This window comes from Leiobunum rupestre, chromosome 4 (genome assembly GCF_980474605.1).
Source record: "Leiobunum rupestre chromosome 4, qqLeiRupe1.1.hap1, whole genome shotgun sequence".
Classification (NCBI taxonomy): Eukaryota; Metazoa; Arthropoda; class Arachnida; order Opiliones; family Sclerosomatidae; genus Leiobunum; species Leiobunum rupestre.
Genome location: NC_143387.1, coordinates 46014255 through 46029761, shown reverse-complemented (window position 1 = coordinate 46029761; position 15507 = coordinate 46014255). Strand labels below are relative to the sequence as shown.

Genomic DNA, 15507 nt, shown 5'->3' with positions numbered 1-15507 from the left:
GTAGTCGGCCTTTAAGTATTGTTTTATGAAATGTAATAGGCACCATGTTTGGTATTTTACATAAAGAATAGACTTTTATTCCCACCAAGAAATGAATGCCGCCCATGGGCTAATAATAAGTTACTCCTACGTAGGCAATTACGTTTCAATTCTCTAAGAAGCTTAAAACGTGCAAAGCGGAGAACGTAAAAATACTTTTGTTACGGCTGTTATCAATACACCTCTTCAATATTACTTTAGTTTTTCGGAAGCAGAAACTATTAAGTGTGGAAGGTGTGATAGCGGTAAGAAAATCAATGCGTCGAATAAACTTAATGAACTCGCTATTATTTGGAGATTATACATTAGCGGCCAAGTCTTAGAGGGAAATGAAGTCTACGTGTTTCATTTTCAAGACCATCGTTCATACACAATATTAAAAGGTGTTTCTTTGATTATGCGGTTTTGCGGTTTTGCTAGTATGTACTCTTCGAACTCGGGCGTATACCAATCCAAACAAATTCGTTCCATCTCGTTAGTGTTACACGAATGCACTTAAGGACTACACGTGAACTACATTAATTAGTGAATACGTATCAGGTTCACGTTTTGATCGTTTCAATACGCCACCGACACAAATTTACCTACTATAATTATTTCTCTTTAATATCGTGAAATTGTAAGAGCAATATTTTTTACGATTACTTATTTTAACCAAAATTTCGATAAAGTAGCTACAATCGGTTTATATTATTACAAAACGTTTATCTACATATACATTGTTTTCGGTCTGCCTGTTATATTACATTATTACGATATAACATTGAACGGTTATAGTTTCTCTTACGTGGGAAATATTTTATATTCGTATTTTCATAAAGGGTAAAATTGCGTCAACACTATTAGGTTATTTTAACAACGACTTTTTTGCACCGGATTCTTAATAAAGTATTTGAAACCACGTGATAATTGAAAGATATCGGTACGAAAACGTTTAGTCACTCAGCTTCAGTGTTACTTAGCACTGCACCACTTTCAACAAATGTTCGCGCGTCGCGGAAAAGTGTAGCTCGAACAGTTCTTCGTAACGAGTCCTATACACGCGTATTTCGAGTTTGCGCGTCCAATTCTGAAATATCGTTCGCCAGGGAAAGAAAACATCGTGCCGTGATGCCTAGTCGAGATCATTCAGATCCATTTGTTCGCGATTTATCTTTTGAGCAATAGTCCAAAAATGCCGTAGAGTTGCGTGTGTTTTTTGTTTTAATTAAATGTCTTTGTTGTTAGCGTATATTATTTTCGTAGTATTTCGGAGTTCGGCGCCTGACCGGATCGAATTAATCCGCGCGGTACATTCTTCCGTGAAACGGAAAAGAGATTAATAGGACGCAGGAAGCGATTAAAAGGATCGTTACGCAGCCCACGCTGAATCCCTTTAAGCTTTGGCCGCTGTCCCTGTTGCAAGCGTTTTCTCTGCAGCATCCGATACACAAATACTCTTCTTTGCGTCGGTCGCAGTTGTCATCCAAGCCGAGCCCCGACGACTGGTGCGAATCCCTCAGGCTGCACGGGCCCAGAGCGCATCTCTTTGATATCAAATAGCCTTGGCTCTCTGAAAAGAAATACATGTATTTCACTCGCTTTAAGGGAAGTAGGTTCAGCCTCATCTCGACGTCACTGACGGACGTTTAGATATTTACTGATATTTTTGGTATTCTAAGAAAGCGCTTAGAACAAAGGGATTTCGTAGAAATTAAAAAAAATAAAGTATTTATTAAAGAACTGTAGGAACGGTCCATCGAATGAATGCTATACATCTCGGAGTATTATCGGAAGCCTACTTACCCATGCAAAATAATATCCCAAAGCTCTCACGTAAATGTTTTGGCTATCAGATAGTATATAACCATGCGAATACGGAACTTTTATTTTCGATTGATGAGTCGGGTTTTATTACGACGAAAAACTTTATATACAAAAGCTTGGTTTACTTTCACTAGATGAAAACAAGTTGGCTCAAGGCAATTTAAACGTTTGAGAAAAAAAACGGAAAAAAATTCCGAAATTGGTAGTTTTTGTTGTACCATTGAAATTTAGAAAAAACAGGCAATGAAGATTATGGTACTCTGAGAAAGACAAAAGTTTTTACGAATGTACCCCAATGAATTTATTTTTACCTCTCCGAGGGGACTTTGTACCCTAGGAGGGGTTATACAACCACCGTGTCTGTCTGTCAGGCCTGCGAACGCGTTCGCATTTTCGGGGCAAAGCGTAATCACTGCGTACCCAGTTTCTTAGAATCAGGGAAAAGGTTTTTCTAAAAGCGCCCTCTTTTTGTCATTGGGTGTAGTATAATTTTCTAATCGGCCGGGATTCGAACCCGAGCCCTCTTGCACGACAGGTGAGCGTTCTACCGCAGAATCACGGATACAGTTACGCTTCACTGAAAATTAAAAACCCTTCCGAGGAGAGGTATATTTTGGCTTGCCAACTTGTTAATTTAATAAAAGTAACTTTCGAAAGACGGCACCATCAATTTCTGATATTTACCGTTATCATTCGACATTATTATTTGGGTTGGTAATTTAGAGGCGGCGAAACGGGACTAAACTAGACCACCCGCCGGATTATCTCTACCTTCAGAGGTAGTCTCTTTTTCTTGTACCACCCGTATATTAATTAAAATATTAAATTTTAAAAAAGTACGTAATTAATATTTCAAAACGCTAAAATATATGAAAAATAAACTAAATATAAATTTAATTAAAATTCTTCACTAAACATAGACAAGTTCAAGTAAAAAAAAATGTAAAATATTGGTGCATAAACTGTGTATTTAATTAATTAAAAGCTACTAATTTATTTATTTATTGACAGCAAGAGGTTGGTTTTTAGAGTTAAGCCAATGTGTTAAAGCTCGCGCTATATTTATTTTCAAATAATTTATTTTACTTCGGAAATGATAGCCTTGTTAACCGTTTGCTGGAAAAGAAATTTACCAACATTATTAGACGATATAAGTTGTTAGAATCAAGAGTGTATTTATTTCTAGTTAGGAAGAATGACTTTAATAATAATAATAATAATCAGCTAGTCTAATACCCAACGCACCACCTTAGGCCTAAGTCATCAAGCGACTTTTCAGGTGGCCGGGTTACAAGGCGTAGGAGGGTGGTGGCAAACCCTTCATGCCACGCCTGGAAGGACGTATACTAACCTTAACAACAGTAAGAGTTGCTTTTACTCACAAACGTTGGTGGTAAGTCTAGTAGGTAACGGGAACCAATTGATATCAACTGACGCCAGTAAGATGTTGCGTCGCGAATTTCCGTCTATAGTCAGTTGCCGGTTAAGAAATGTCAAATATCTAGTACATTTGATGGAAAGATACTAGCATGAATTTCCGGTAAATCGAATTTGGCCTTTTTACGGTTGAATTTATAAATATACCCAACCGCTCAAGACCACTCCCGTTAGTATACGTCCTTCCAGGCCACGCGAGCTAACAGCTCCCTACACTAACTATTACCGTTAACCCCAACAAGGTTTTTATTGTGACGATAGTCGAGGGGGGGGGGGGAGGAAAACCGTCCCCGGTGCGTACGTCAATCGCGTCGGGTTATGGCAGTTTTAGCCAATTAATGACATAAAGGGATGATTTGATTTTTTAGCAGCAAGGAGATTAATGACAGAGCATGAGGTGGATCGGGAATGACGCTAAAAATCATCTAAGGGCAGTCATTCATCCTAGCTATAAATAAATCCATTCTTTATAGAACGTAAGAGGCGTGATGGATCGGCGCTTAGCTGGGAACTCGGTATCTTAATTTGCCTTTTTATTGAATCTTGAAAAAATGATCACCAGATATTTTGGGTAAACAAAACAAAAATAGTAATAATAAAGATAATATCATTTCGGCTTGCGATCTTCTCAGACCCGAACAGCCTTTGTATATTTCATTGAATAAAATAATGATAAGCATATCCGACCAATTGTAATTTGGCAAAATGACTGCCAATAATATTTTACGTTAAAACACAATTTCTTAAAATACCAATCCTCTTTTAAACAGACGCTAAATATCTACCACGAATTTCCGGTATATCGGCGGCGGGAATTTCCTACACGTGTTATATAAGCCGTTTTAGAAATGTATATTGCGTATATTTCAAAGTGATCAATAAATATTGAACTTATTAATTACCATGGTATAGTATATTAAAAAAACAATGAAACTGGAGAAGATCACACGGTATAATTTAATATTTGGAGACGTTTCGAGCCGTGGCCCTTTATCAATCCACTTGTTTAAGCCTATTCATATCAATTTAAAAAGAGCGAGATTTTAAAGCATGTCGCGTGAGGCGCATGTGTGACAAAAAAAAGGAAGAACGTGAAACAAAACAGATACCAAATGGAATAAATACTACAATAAAAATATAATTTTAAAGTTTAAACATTAAGTAGACCCCAGTTAGTTATTTCTGAACAGCCTCTATCTAAATTTAAAGTACCCTTTTTTCGAATAATTATGCCTTCTAAGAATTTTCTCTTATACCAATTTGATTATCTCTTTAGAATTTTGAAATTATCCCATTTTATCGAGTGAGAGTCATTTTCGCAAATATGCTTCGCAAATATGCTTCTAAGAATTTTCTCTTAGACTTTAACCCTGATTTAGACAAAAAATTAAGAAAAATAGTTAAAAAGGCTGTAAAGAATGGAGAATTAGGTGAAAAAGAAAGGTTTCATTTCTATAATGACAATTTAGAAACTCCATTTATTTATGGTAAACCTAAAATTCATAAAATTAATCAACCACTTAGAACAATAGTAGCTTCTTATGGTAGCCCCACTTATTTCACAGGAAAAAATTGAGTAAGAATAATCTCACCTCTAATTGGCAACACTCCTATGTCTTTAAAGAATTCCGAAGAATTCATAGAAAAATTGAAACCAATAAATTTTTCTCCTGATACTGACATTTTGGGCAGTTTCGATATTGTTGACATGTATAACAATATTCCAGTTGATGAAGCTCTTCTAATGCTCCGGAATAAATTGAAAAATGATCCCACGTTACAGTCTAGACCAACCCTGAGCATTGATACAATTATTAAACTAAAGACCTTTTCACACGAGCCAACTTTTCAAATCAAACTGCTGAGCCAGCAAAAATGGATCAGTGATCCATTTTTTTCTCGCCTACTTTTTTGGTGGATCAACTCATCGAACTTTTATTCACACGAACCAACTAGTTGACTAAACTCAAGTTGACTCATCTAGTTGGGTCAAAAAGTTGGCTCGTGTGAAAAGGCCTTAAGTGAACTATGTTTAAATAACACCATGTTTTCTTTTAATAGTCAATTCTTTAAGCAAAAAGAAGGCCTAGCGATGGGAAATCCTTTATCCCCGATCATTGCCAATTTATTTGTTGAAAATTTGGAAGACATAATTTTTACTAATTCGTTAGATAATTATTTTTTGAAATGCTGGTTACGTTTTATGGACGATATTTTCTTTGTGTGGTCAGACAATAGACAAAATTTAGACGCTTTTCACCAATCTATTAATAATATTAATTCGAAAATTAAATTTACTTTAGAATTAGAAAACTCTGGTAGATTATCGTTTTTAGATATTAATATTGAGAAAAAACAAAATGGCCTATGTTTCACTATGTACCAAAAACCAACACATTCAAAAACGTTTCTAAATTTCAATTCCAATCATCCTCACCAGGTGAAAACATCAGTGATAAAGGGTCTAAAAAGGCACATTGAGAAAATATCTGATAATCCCGTTTTAGATAAACAAATTATAACTAATCAATTAATTAGCTCGGACTATCCTCAAAATTTGGTGACTTCTATTCTGAACCAAAATATTGTTCAAAATTTAAAACCTGTTGATTCTGAAAAATTAAAAACATTGGTTCTCCCATACATGAAGAACACGACGGAAAAATTAAATAGAATTTTAAAACCATTCGGTATAAACCTAGTTTCGAAAACCACTACCACATTAGGAAAACAACTTTCAAAATTAAAACCAAAAATTTCCGAAGAAAATTTACGAGGTGTCATTTATGAAATTCCTTGCTCGTGTTCTAATGTATACATTGGAGAAACCAAACGTTCAATTACTGATAGAATTAAAGAACATAAAATTTGTGTAAAGAACTGTGATTTGACAAATGGTATTGCGAAGCATATTTGCGAAGCATATTTGCGAAAATGACTCTCACTCGATAAAATGGGATAATTTCAAAATTCTAAAGAGAGAATCAAATTGGTATAAGAGAAAATTCTTAGAAGGCATATTTATTCGAAAAAAGGGTACTTTAAATTTAGATAGAGGATGTTCAGAAATAACTAACTGGGGTCTACTTAATGTTTAAACTTTAAAATTATATTTTTATTGTAGTATTTATTCCATTTGGTATCTGTTTTGTTTCACGTTCTTCCTTTTTTTTTGTCACACATGCGCCTCACGCGACATGCTTTAAAATCTCGCTCTTTTTAAATTGATATGAATAGGCTTAAACAAGTGGATTGATAAAGGGCCACGGCTCGAAACGTAACCAAATAATAAATTATACCGTGTGATCTTCTCCAGTTTCATTGATCAATAAATATTTAATGTAGATGATTATTTTTAAGCTCCATTATAGCGTATTTTTAGAATTATGCTCCTAAACAATCATGTACGTCAACGTGGTAATCTCGGCATTACCCGTTCTATACTAGCCAAACGGAATTGTTTAAAAAGAAATTATTACAACGGTTTTTAAATCTCATCTATGTGAATTAATTAATTAATTATCACTTTAAAATATAACGCAATAGACGGTATTTTCGAAAATTATATAACGCGGTTGGGTATATTTATAAATTCAACCGTAAAAAGGCCAAATTCGAAATTCCCGTCGCCGATTTACCGGAAATTCATGCTAGTATCTTTCCACCAAATGTACTAGATATTTGACCTTTTACCACCAACGTTTGTGAGTAAAAGCAACTCTTACTGTTGTTAAGAATATAATATCCTTTAAAACCTTAGAGTTAGCATACTGGCGAATAATTTTTAAGGTGCTTTGCTGAAAAGCGCTACAGAATAATTTGAATAATTAAAAATATTGTTTACGTTCTTTATATCGGGAATATTAGACCATGAAACCGAAAGGAAAGTATTTAAAATTTAATCAAATATTGCGTAGAAGCGGCTGAGTTGTTATTTTGAATTTTAATTAACGGTCGTATTTGTGTACCGTTTCACGAGCTCTTACTCGATTTGTAGATTTTCGTCATGCATCTATCGTAGGCTTGGTCGTCGGGACACGGTCTCAAGAACTCTTCGGTGCAATCCTCGTTGCGCTCGACGTCACATTGGAAGCAGGAGAGTTTATCAGCCCCCGAAACTGAAAGTGCAAACCATGTTTATTCATTATTATTAAAATAACGCATAGACGGTAACAGGGATAAATTATGTAAATCAGGGGCTTGAAAGAGGCCTCCAAAGTACCACTGTTTGAATAGGCATTTCTATAAAGTGGTTCGAGCTGCTCGCTCCTATCATCCTTCCATTAGCTCTCTCATCAAAGACCGTAGCCTTGATCGAACTATTTTCAGGTAATCTTAAATTCAAGTTGGATAGTCGTAGCAACTTTATATAAATACATGGCGGTTAGCAGCTTACCAATTATAGCGGCTGATCACAAAACAACAATGACGGGGTTATAAAAATATCTGCCACCTAGGAGCAACAAACACAGCACCCCACACAAGGAGAACGCAACCCGTCAAAAGTCGTGAATTTTCTGGCGTACATTTTCCATTGGTTAAACGCTTTAGCACCTGCTGCCGTCGGAAGGGGAAAATTCGGAAATTGTCTCTCCCCCTTTCCGTAAAACGTTCAGCGTAAAGGCTCGTCCAATGAAATGTGTACACAACACTGCGTTAGTGTGTTTAAAGGCTAGCTGCGTTATCCTCGTGTGTGTTGCTCCCAGGGTTGGCAAAAAACCGGCTTTTTTTTAAATTTAAAAATCCGGTGGTTTAAACCGGTTAAAATATTAATAAAAAATGATCAAATTGCTTATATCAAGCCCACATTGCTCAAATTTCCCGATTTAAAAATTATGTTTTTGCGCGTGACAGTAACTTTACATTGTGAGGTATAGCAGACTTATTTACCCGCTTTTATACCCTAACATGGCAGCGTATTTTCACGCGCAAAATTAATTTTAAGATACCCTAATTGCTTATATGTTAGCTCTCATTACTCGCGACAAAAAGTGAAGGTTAAGTTTTGTCAATGTTTCTAATTAATTTCTCAATTTTCTTTATAAAAAAAAGTGGTTTTAACCATGGATTTTATTTGGTAGCTAAATCCAGCTTAAACCAGGGTGGTTTAATCCAGTCTGGCTGGCTCTTGCCAACCCTGGTTGCTCCAAGCTGCCACGACCCCCCCTTTCCCGATAGGTCTATTCAAACCGATATTAATTTACGTTAAAATATGACTAGAAATAAGCATTCACATTTAATCCATCTATAATTCACAATTCCCTGTCGATCGTTTGCTGTATATATTGGGTAATCGTATTAGTTTAGCAAAGCGATTCGTTTAAACGCGCTAAATGAAAGGTCGGGACTGCCCCACGTAGCTCCCGCGGAGTTCGAACGTCAGGGACAAAGGGGTCAACCACCCTCTCCCTTAAATGGCGCTGATCTAATGTCGCAATAAATCCGCTGTTGACGTCGCGAGTCGTTATTATCATATAAATGAGGGAAATTACGAAACATTATCGGAAGGATGTACACTCGGATGTGGCCGCTGTAACTACGGAGCGTTGCAATACGTGGCTCGCGTCTCTTCTTAAATGAAGAAAGTTAATAAAGGCCGATCTCATATTGCGCGTATCTCCATTTATTACTTAGCTCGGGCCGCCGAATGCCGCGTTGTCGGAGACGCGACCCGCGGGATAAATTCCGTTAAACGGCGTAGTAGATATAGAAGGTCCTTTTTCCGGACCGGCCAGTTTTCTTTATTCGAAATCGATGCTCTTATTGTCAAAACTTGGCAGCGCGCGGAGCCACTGGCCGTACACCGCGGTTATAGATTTTTTCTCTGGCCGGGAGTTAATTCCTCAAAAACGAAAGACGGCGGAATGACCCTAGCTGTCGCTTTATCATCCAAATTCTCGAAGGAATTCGCAGTCGCTTCTTCGAGTCCTCGGGCTCTCTTCGGCCTTCAGGGACGAGGCTTAATATCTGGTATTATTATCTCCGCTCCACGGAGTAAGAAGACGAAATGACACGGATCAGGGACCCGGGGACCAGTCTCAATATGGAAGTAGGCCTACTTACGGAATGCCCGATATATTTTGTCGTTGCGTAGCCTTAAGGAGCCTTTTATATTCGCTCGGTTTCACGCGTACGATTTTGTTGTTTTGAGGAAATCTTTAAGCTAAAAGTTAACGGAACGCCGTTAATGAGACGCGCTTACATTCTTAAGGGAGGAGGGAAATGCGAGCGTGACACTTTGCGATGAGGGTTGTGACGGTATTTCCAATTTGTAACGTAGCCCATCTATCAAATATGAACCTCGTGGATGAACTATGAGCGAGACGCGAGCAACTACACCGTTGGGTAATCTTAGATTCTGGTTGGTCAATGCAGGATTTTTTACGATTGCATCTTTGACGTCTCGTTCTTCACCGGTTGATTAACGAAGTTGTAAGAGCAGGCTTCTTCGACGATCTACTGTGTTGGCGAAAATCAAAATCAACAATATCCTAAAATTTTATATAAATTGTTTCGGTGTAAATGATATTTAAGAATTTACGCGATGTTTTACAAAATTTAAAACAGCTAAAATACGCGATTAGCAACCGTCTCAAAGTTTTTTCAGTTAACGGTTGAGCGTTAGGTTGAATGTTATAATAAACTACCACCGAGAGTTAAAAACGTGTCACATGACTGAAGTAATTACTTTCCTGGAGGGCTATTCCGTAAAAACAAAAATGACAAAAAAATCTCGATCCGTCAAAAATGGCCACACGCGTGTGGAGAAGGGGCGGATATCGAAATATCAAACTATCGATTGTGTAATTTCATTTTTAAGTAGTAGCAGTATGTTACGGTATATCCGGTATTTTAGTCAATTCATAATCTAAATGCTTAATACCTGTTTAATTTTGGGGCACCATCGACCGTATATTGAAGCATTTCATTAAAATCCCTTACGTCAGCATTACAGACCGCCATGATTTCGAATTTGACCAATACTATCGATGGTTTGATATTTCGATAGCAGCCTCTTCTCCACACGCGCATTGTCATCTTTGACGGATCATCATTTTTGTCATTTTTGATTTTTACAGAATAGCCTCCCTGGCTTCCGGTAGTCTGTTGAATTTCCTTCGTACGAGATTTTTCTAACAATACTCCTTAAAGGAGAACTGTCACCACCCTAAAATTGGTTAAAAACCATTTAAATGGATAGAGGACGTCCGAAAATGGTTATACAAAAAATGTCATGTTAATATTTCCAGTATTTGATTTATTATAAGCAACCAAATTTCGTATTTTATCTCCCCCGACTCAGGGCCGGATTAAGGGGGGGGGGGCAGAGGGGGCAATTGCACCCGGGCGCCATCCAAATAGGGGCGCTGAAGAAATCTTGTTATACCCATAGCGAATTCGGAAAACACAAAAACATCTAAATATAAAATTTACCCGTTTGAATTTTTTAAATTTGAATAATGGCATTGTTACACACTTTATTTTGGCGCGAGAAAGTATTTTTTAAAAGTCAGTTTTAGTGACTGAGAGGGAAGAACGTAGCCACGTTTTGATTACAGGCTAGCATAACAGCAACGACTCCAACGAGCAAACTCGCGTTGAGGCGATAATGTTCCGACAGCCAGCACCATCCACGGCAATCGCGTCTCTCCTCGGGTTATACTTCCCTACTGTTAGTGACGTCATCTGGTAATCGTCTACTCGTCGCTGTAAATGTTAGCCCTTGTTGTATTTTGATTGTTTTTTATTAAACTTTTTATAACAGTTAATGTTATAATATAATATAATTGTTGGTTATTTGGATTTGGATTTGCAAATGTAAGTAAACTTTAAATAATAATTTAAAAACTTAAAAGGTTTATTTAATTCCGAGCTCAACCTAAACTTTTTAATGTAATTTTTAAATATATCGCGTGTTAAATGGGCATTCAATATTTATTAGGTAATTGTTAAGTTAATTACGGTTATTGGACATTAAGATCGGTAACAAGTAATACAGTTTCAGTGAGTCAACAGACAACAGTCAGTTAAAGGGCCCCTAAGTGGTATACACAAAATACATATCAATGTATTTTTATTGTAAAAAATATATTACCTTTATTATACAAAGAAATATTTTTAGGAAATAATGAGAGACATTCTACCTTTTTACCGAATTCTTCGAGTTCTAGAATTGGATTTTTTCTAAGCTTATTGCAATATTTTCCGTGATAGAAACAATACTTATGTTAACGTAAAGAGCATCGAAAAAATCGTTTCCTGACATTTTGAAATCAACTTTGTAGGGTTTGGATTAAGTGTTTGGTATTTTGAAACCCGAACTACAAAATGCACCTAGGGTTTCCATTTGTGCCGAATTTTTATTAACTCAAGGTACCCTACCTAATCCTTAATTTGCGAGTCAGTCTTTTAGATAACGAATACTAAGCACATAATAGTCCAAGAGCCCATGACAAAATAAGCATGTGATAAGGTACACGATGGGTCAAGATATTTTTTAATTAGGTAAATTTGGGAGGGGCTCAAAATTAGTTTTTTAGTCTTATACGCCTCTTGGTTCAGCTTTGAAGGTTAATTTAGCGATATTTTGTAAGAGCACGTTGAGAACAATCGAATGATACCAATATCAGGTCATATCAATTTTCAAGGTCACCGGAAGTGACGTCACGTGCTTCATATTTCCGGAAAGCCCCCACTTTGACCCGTAAGACAAACAGTTCTTTGTTACAAAACACTAACCTAATTAAAAAATATCTTGACCCATCGTGTACCTTATCACATGCTTATTTTGTCATGGGCTCAGCTAGGCTAATACCCAAGGCACCACCTTAGGCCTAAGTCATCATGCGACTTTTGAAGCCCTTAATTCAGGCCGACTATAAGGTCCTCGCCGTTTTGCCAAGTGGGCCTCGATTTGCCAACTCTCCAAATTATTGGGGGGGGGGGGGTTCCCCCCCCCCCAAAGATACGCCTCAAACACGCTACTTCAATTGGTATCAAAGCGGTTTCACTCAGAACTCAGAACATAAACGAAATGCTAAGTTTGGCACCCCCCTTTGCTCCTCGGGTTCCAGTGGGGCACCCACTCGGAAATTGCCCCGGGCGAAAGTCGGCTTAATCCGGCCCCGGGCCCGCCTCGAGGATCTCAGAACCGCTTGGTTGAACCTACCTGGAGCGCCATCTCGTGAACGAAATATTTTTCCCCCGGTTTTATCGTTTTTCGGTCAGAACTGCCGTCTGCTACGACATTCTCCTTGGCTTTTTAACCTAGTTATATTGTTAGATTGTAGTTAATCGTGTTTTTAAAATGCCTTACACGCCGCCCTTTCTCAAATTTTTGTCCCTTCATTCTTTTGGCGCTGCACGTAGCTTCAACCGCGATTTCTCAATATTTTGAAGTCGTTTGATGTAGGTTGCGGAAAAAGTAGCGTCACTTTTTAAATATTTTTCCAATAACTATAAAATCTCAGGGACATAATTATTAATATATTTTCTATCTTTCTGTAAAAAAACCTCGTAAATTTTGTTTTTGGTGACAGTTCTCTTTCAAACGAAAAATGCGGATTTAATTTTATAGAACGTTTGTGCTATTTCGCGCAGTTTCGTCAAAAGGATGTTACGAGGAAAACATTTATGTAGATACTTCCCTCATAAATTTTTAGCCTTAATGAACACGGTCTATATATTTAAAGAGATTAAAATTATATTTCACAGAGGTTTAAGTGTTTCTTTAAGAGAGAGAGAGAGAGAGAGAGAGAGAGAGAGAGAGAGAGAGAGAGAGAGAGAGAGAGAGAGAGAGAGAGAGAGAGAGAGAGAGAGAGAGAGAGATATATATATATATATATATATATATATATATATATCTATCTCTCTCTCTCTCTCTCTTAAAGAAACACTGAAACCTCTGTGAAATATAATTTTAATATTTAATAAAATATATATAATATAAATTAAGTTAACTGTAAATTTCGTGTTAGGCGTAATATCTGTTTGTTGTCTGTTGAACATTACAGAAATGCCTCGCCCAAATATATTTTCAGACTACAATTAAAGCGAAGCGACTAGGACAGTTTCGGTGAGGTCAAGTGAGTTGAGGTTTCTCCATTAGTTTAAAGTTGTCCTAAGGACTAGTTGGGCTAAGAAGCTCTGATAGACGATTTTGCACTCCCCAGAAGCTTAAGCATTTTAATGGCCTCTAGCTACTGTGACGAGTGAAAGAGAGAGAGATCAAAATGAGGACGATTCCACCTTCGGACGCGAGTGTGTCCGAAGGAATGAGCTCACCTCGAGTTTGGAAAGCTCGTTAGGGCCCTTTTTCTCTCACTATTTTTAAATCATTTCAATTACGAGAGTTCCACTTTTAGATAAGAGCGAAACCAATTTTTCACGCAGGGTTTATCCGTTACTTAAGTTAATTTGACAAGGAGGCTTATCATAAGTGAATATAGGCCCACCTTCCTCTAACTAGGAATAACGACCATTTTTCCACCGCGGCAAAATAAATATTCCACCTTTTATTTCTCTTTCTCCATCGCGAGTTAATAAAGGTATACGCGATCCGTTTTTCTTTCATCCTAACTACCCTGGAATGTCTGGAATATTTCAAAGTCTCGGCCGCGAGCCCACACTCGCCAAATAGAGGCGAGATTGGCCCTATTCGCACCGAACCGAAACATTTTATTCGCTAATACGCGTTCGTCATTTTTAAAAGAACGGGATCGCCGAAAATAAATTTAAATTTAAATCGCGAGTTAAGGAAATTTAAACCACAATTTATACCTCAAGCGTAACTCCTCTTATCGTAATTTTTCCTATTTCTAAATATCCAGGTATAAATGAATCAGATTACGGTTAATAAATGGTCGAAATTAAATTTGAATAAAACTTGGAAAGTCTTAATCTCCGTGAACTCTTTCTTTACGGATTGTTTAAGAAAACTAAAAACAACTGTAATATTACCCAAAATTAAAAGTAGGTAGTTCCTTCGAGATTATTTAAAAAGGATTTAATAAAAATAAACTGAGAAACGGTGATTCTTCGACTTTCAATAAATTCCTAGTTCTTATAGGTCGGGGAATTGCGGAACTTCGGCTCGAGCCTCTCTCGAGAAAAGGCATTTTTCGTATTTTAACGAGCGCGTATACCGTAGAATGCGAACGAAACTATCCAGGATCAAATACTCGTAATTGATGGACGTTGTAGAATGACAACCCCTGTACGAGGATATATAGAGCGAGAGAGAATAGGCCGAGATATATTTAATATTATCTTAGGCGAGTACGAGAAGAATGCCAGCTCCGAGAAAAATGAGAAAGCCCTACAGAACTATTCATTAGAGCCCCCAGTATACTCTCTCTTTTATAAATGGCGTCGAAATTCTTAAACTCGCCGCTTGAGGTTTAGTACGAAGATGCGGTAGCCCAACGTCTAATATTCTCCTTAATGCTTCGTGATAAATAACTTTCCAATATCGCCGCGGGTACAGAGTTTCGGCGGACCCTTAAAGCAAAGCGAGTAGCGTCACGGGTACAGAGTTTCGGTGGACCCTTAAAGCAAAGCGAGCAGCGTCGCGGGTACAGAGTTTCGGCGGACCCTTAAATCTAAGCGAGCAGCGTCGCGGGTAGAGAGTTTCAGCGGACCCTTAAAGCAAAGCGAGCAGCGTCGCGGGTACAGAGTTTCGGCGGACCCTTAAAGCAAAGCGAGTAGCGTCACGGGTACAGAGTTTCGGCGGACCCTTAAATCAAAGCGAGCAGCGTCGCGGGTAGAGAGTTTCGGCGGACCCTTAAAGCAAAGCGAGCAGCGTCGCGGGTACAGAGTTTCGGCGGACCCTTAAAGCAAAGCGAGCAGCGTCGCGGGTACAGAGTTTCAGCGGACCCTTAAAGCAAAGCGAGCAGCGTCGCGGGTACAGAGTTTCGGCGGACCCTTAAATCAAAGCGAGCAGCGTCGCGGGTAGAGAGTTTCGGCGGACCTTTAAAGGAAAGCGAGCAGCGTCGCGGGTAGAGAGTTTCAGCGGACCCTTAAAGCAAAGTGAGCAGCGTCGCGGGTAGAGAGTTTCGGCGGACCTTTAAAGGAAAGCGAGCAGCGTCGCGGGTAGAGAGTTTCAGCGGACCCTTAAAGCAAAGCGAGCAGCGTCGCGGGTACAGAGTTTCGGCGGACCCTTAAAGCAAAGCGAGCAGCGTCGCGGGTAGAGAGTTTCAGCGGACCCTTAAAGCAGAGCGAGCAGCG

The 15507-nt window shown here is 38.1% G+C and overlaps 1 protein-coding gene across 1 annotated transcript in view; it reads right to left on the bottom strand.

Moving 5' to 3' along the window:
• Positions 1 to 292: 292 nt before the first annotated feature.
• Positions 293 to 15507, bottom strand: part of LOC149947973 (ly6/PLAUR domain-containing protein 1-like) — an 81159-nt gene continuing 65944 nt past the window's right edge. Inside the window, exons 2-3 of the mRNA XM_090172463.1 lie at positions 7269 to 7400; positions 293 to 1591 (exon numbers count right to left, since the gene is read on the bottom strand). Coding sequence (XP_090028589.1) covers positions 1317 to 1591; positions 7269 to 7400 — 407 coding nt within the window. The 3' untranslated portion in view covers positions 293 to 1316. The remainder of the gene's footprint in view (positions 1592 to 7268; positions 7401 to 15507) is intronic.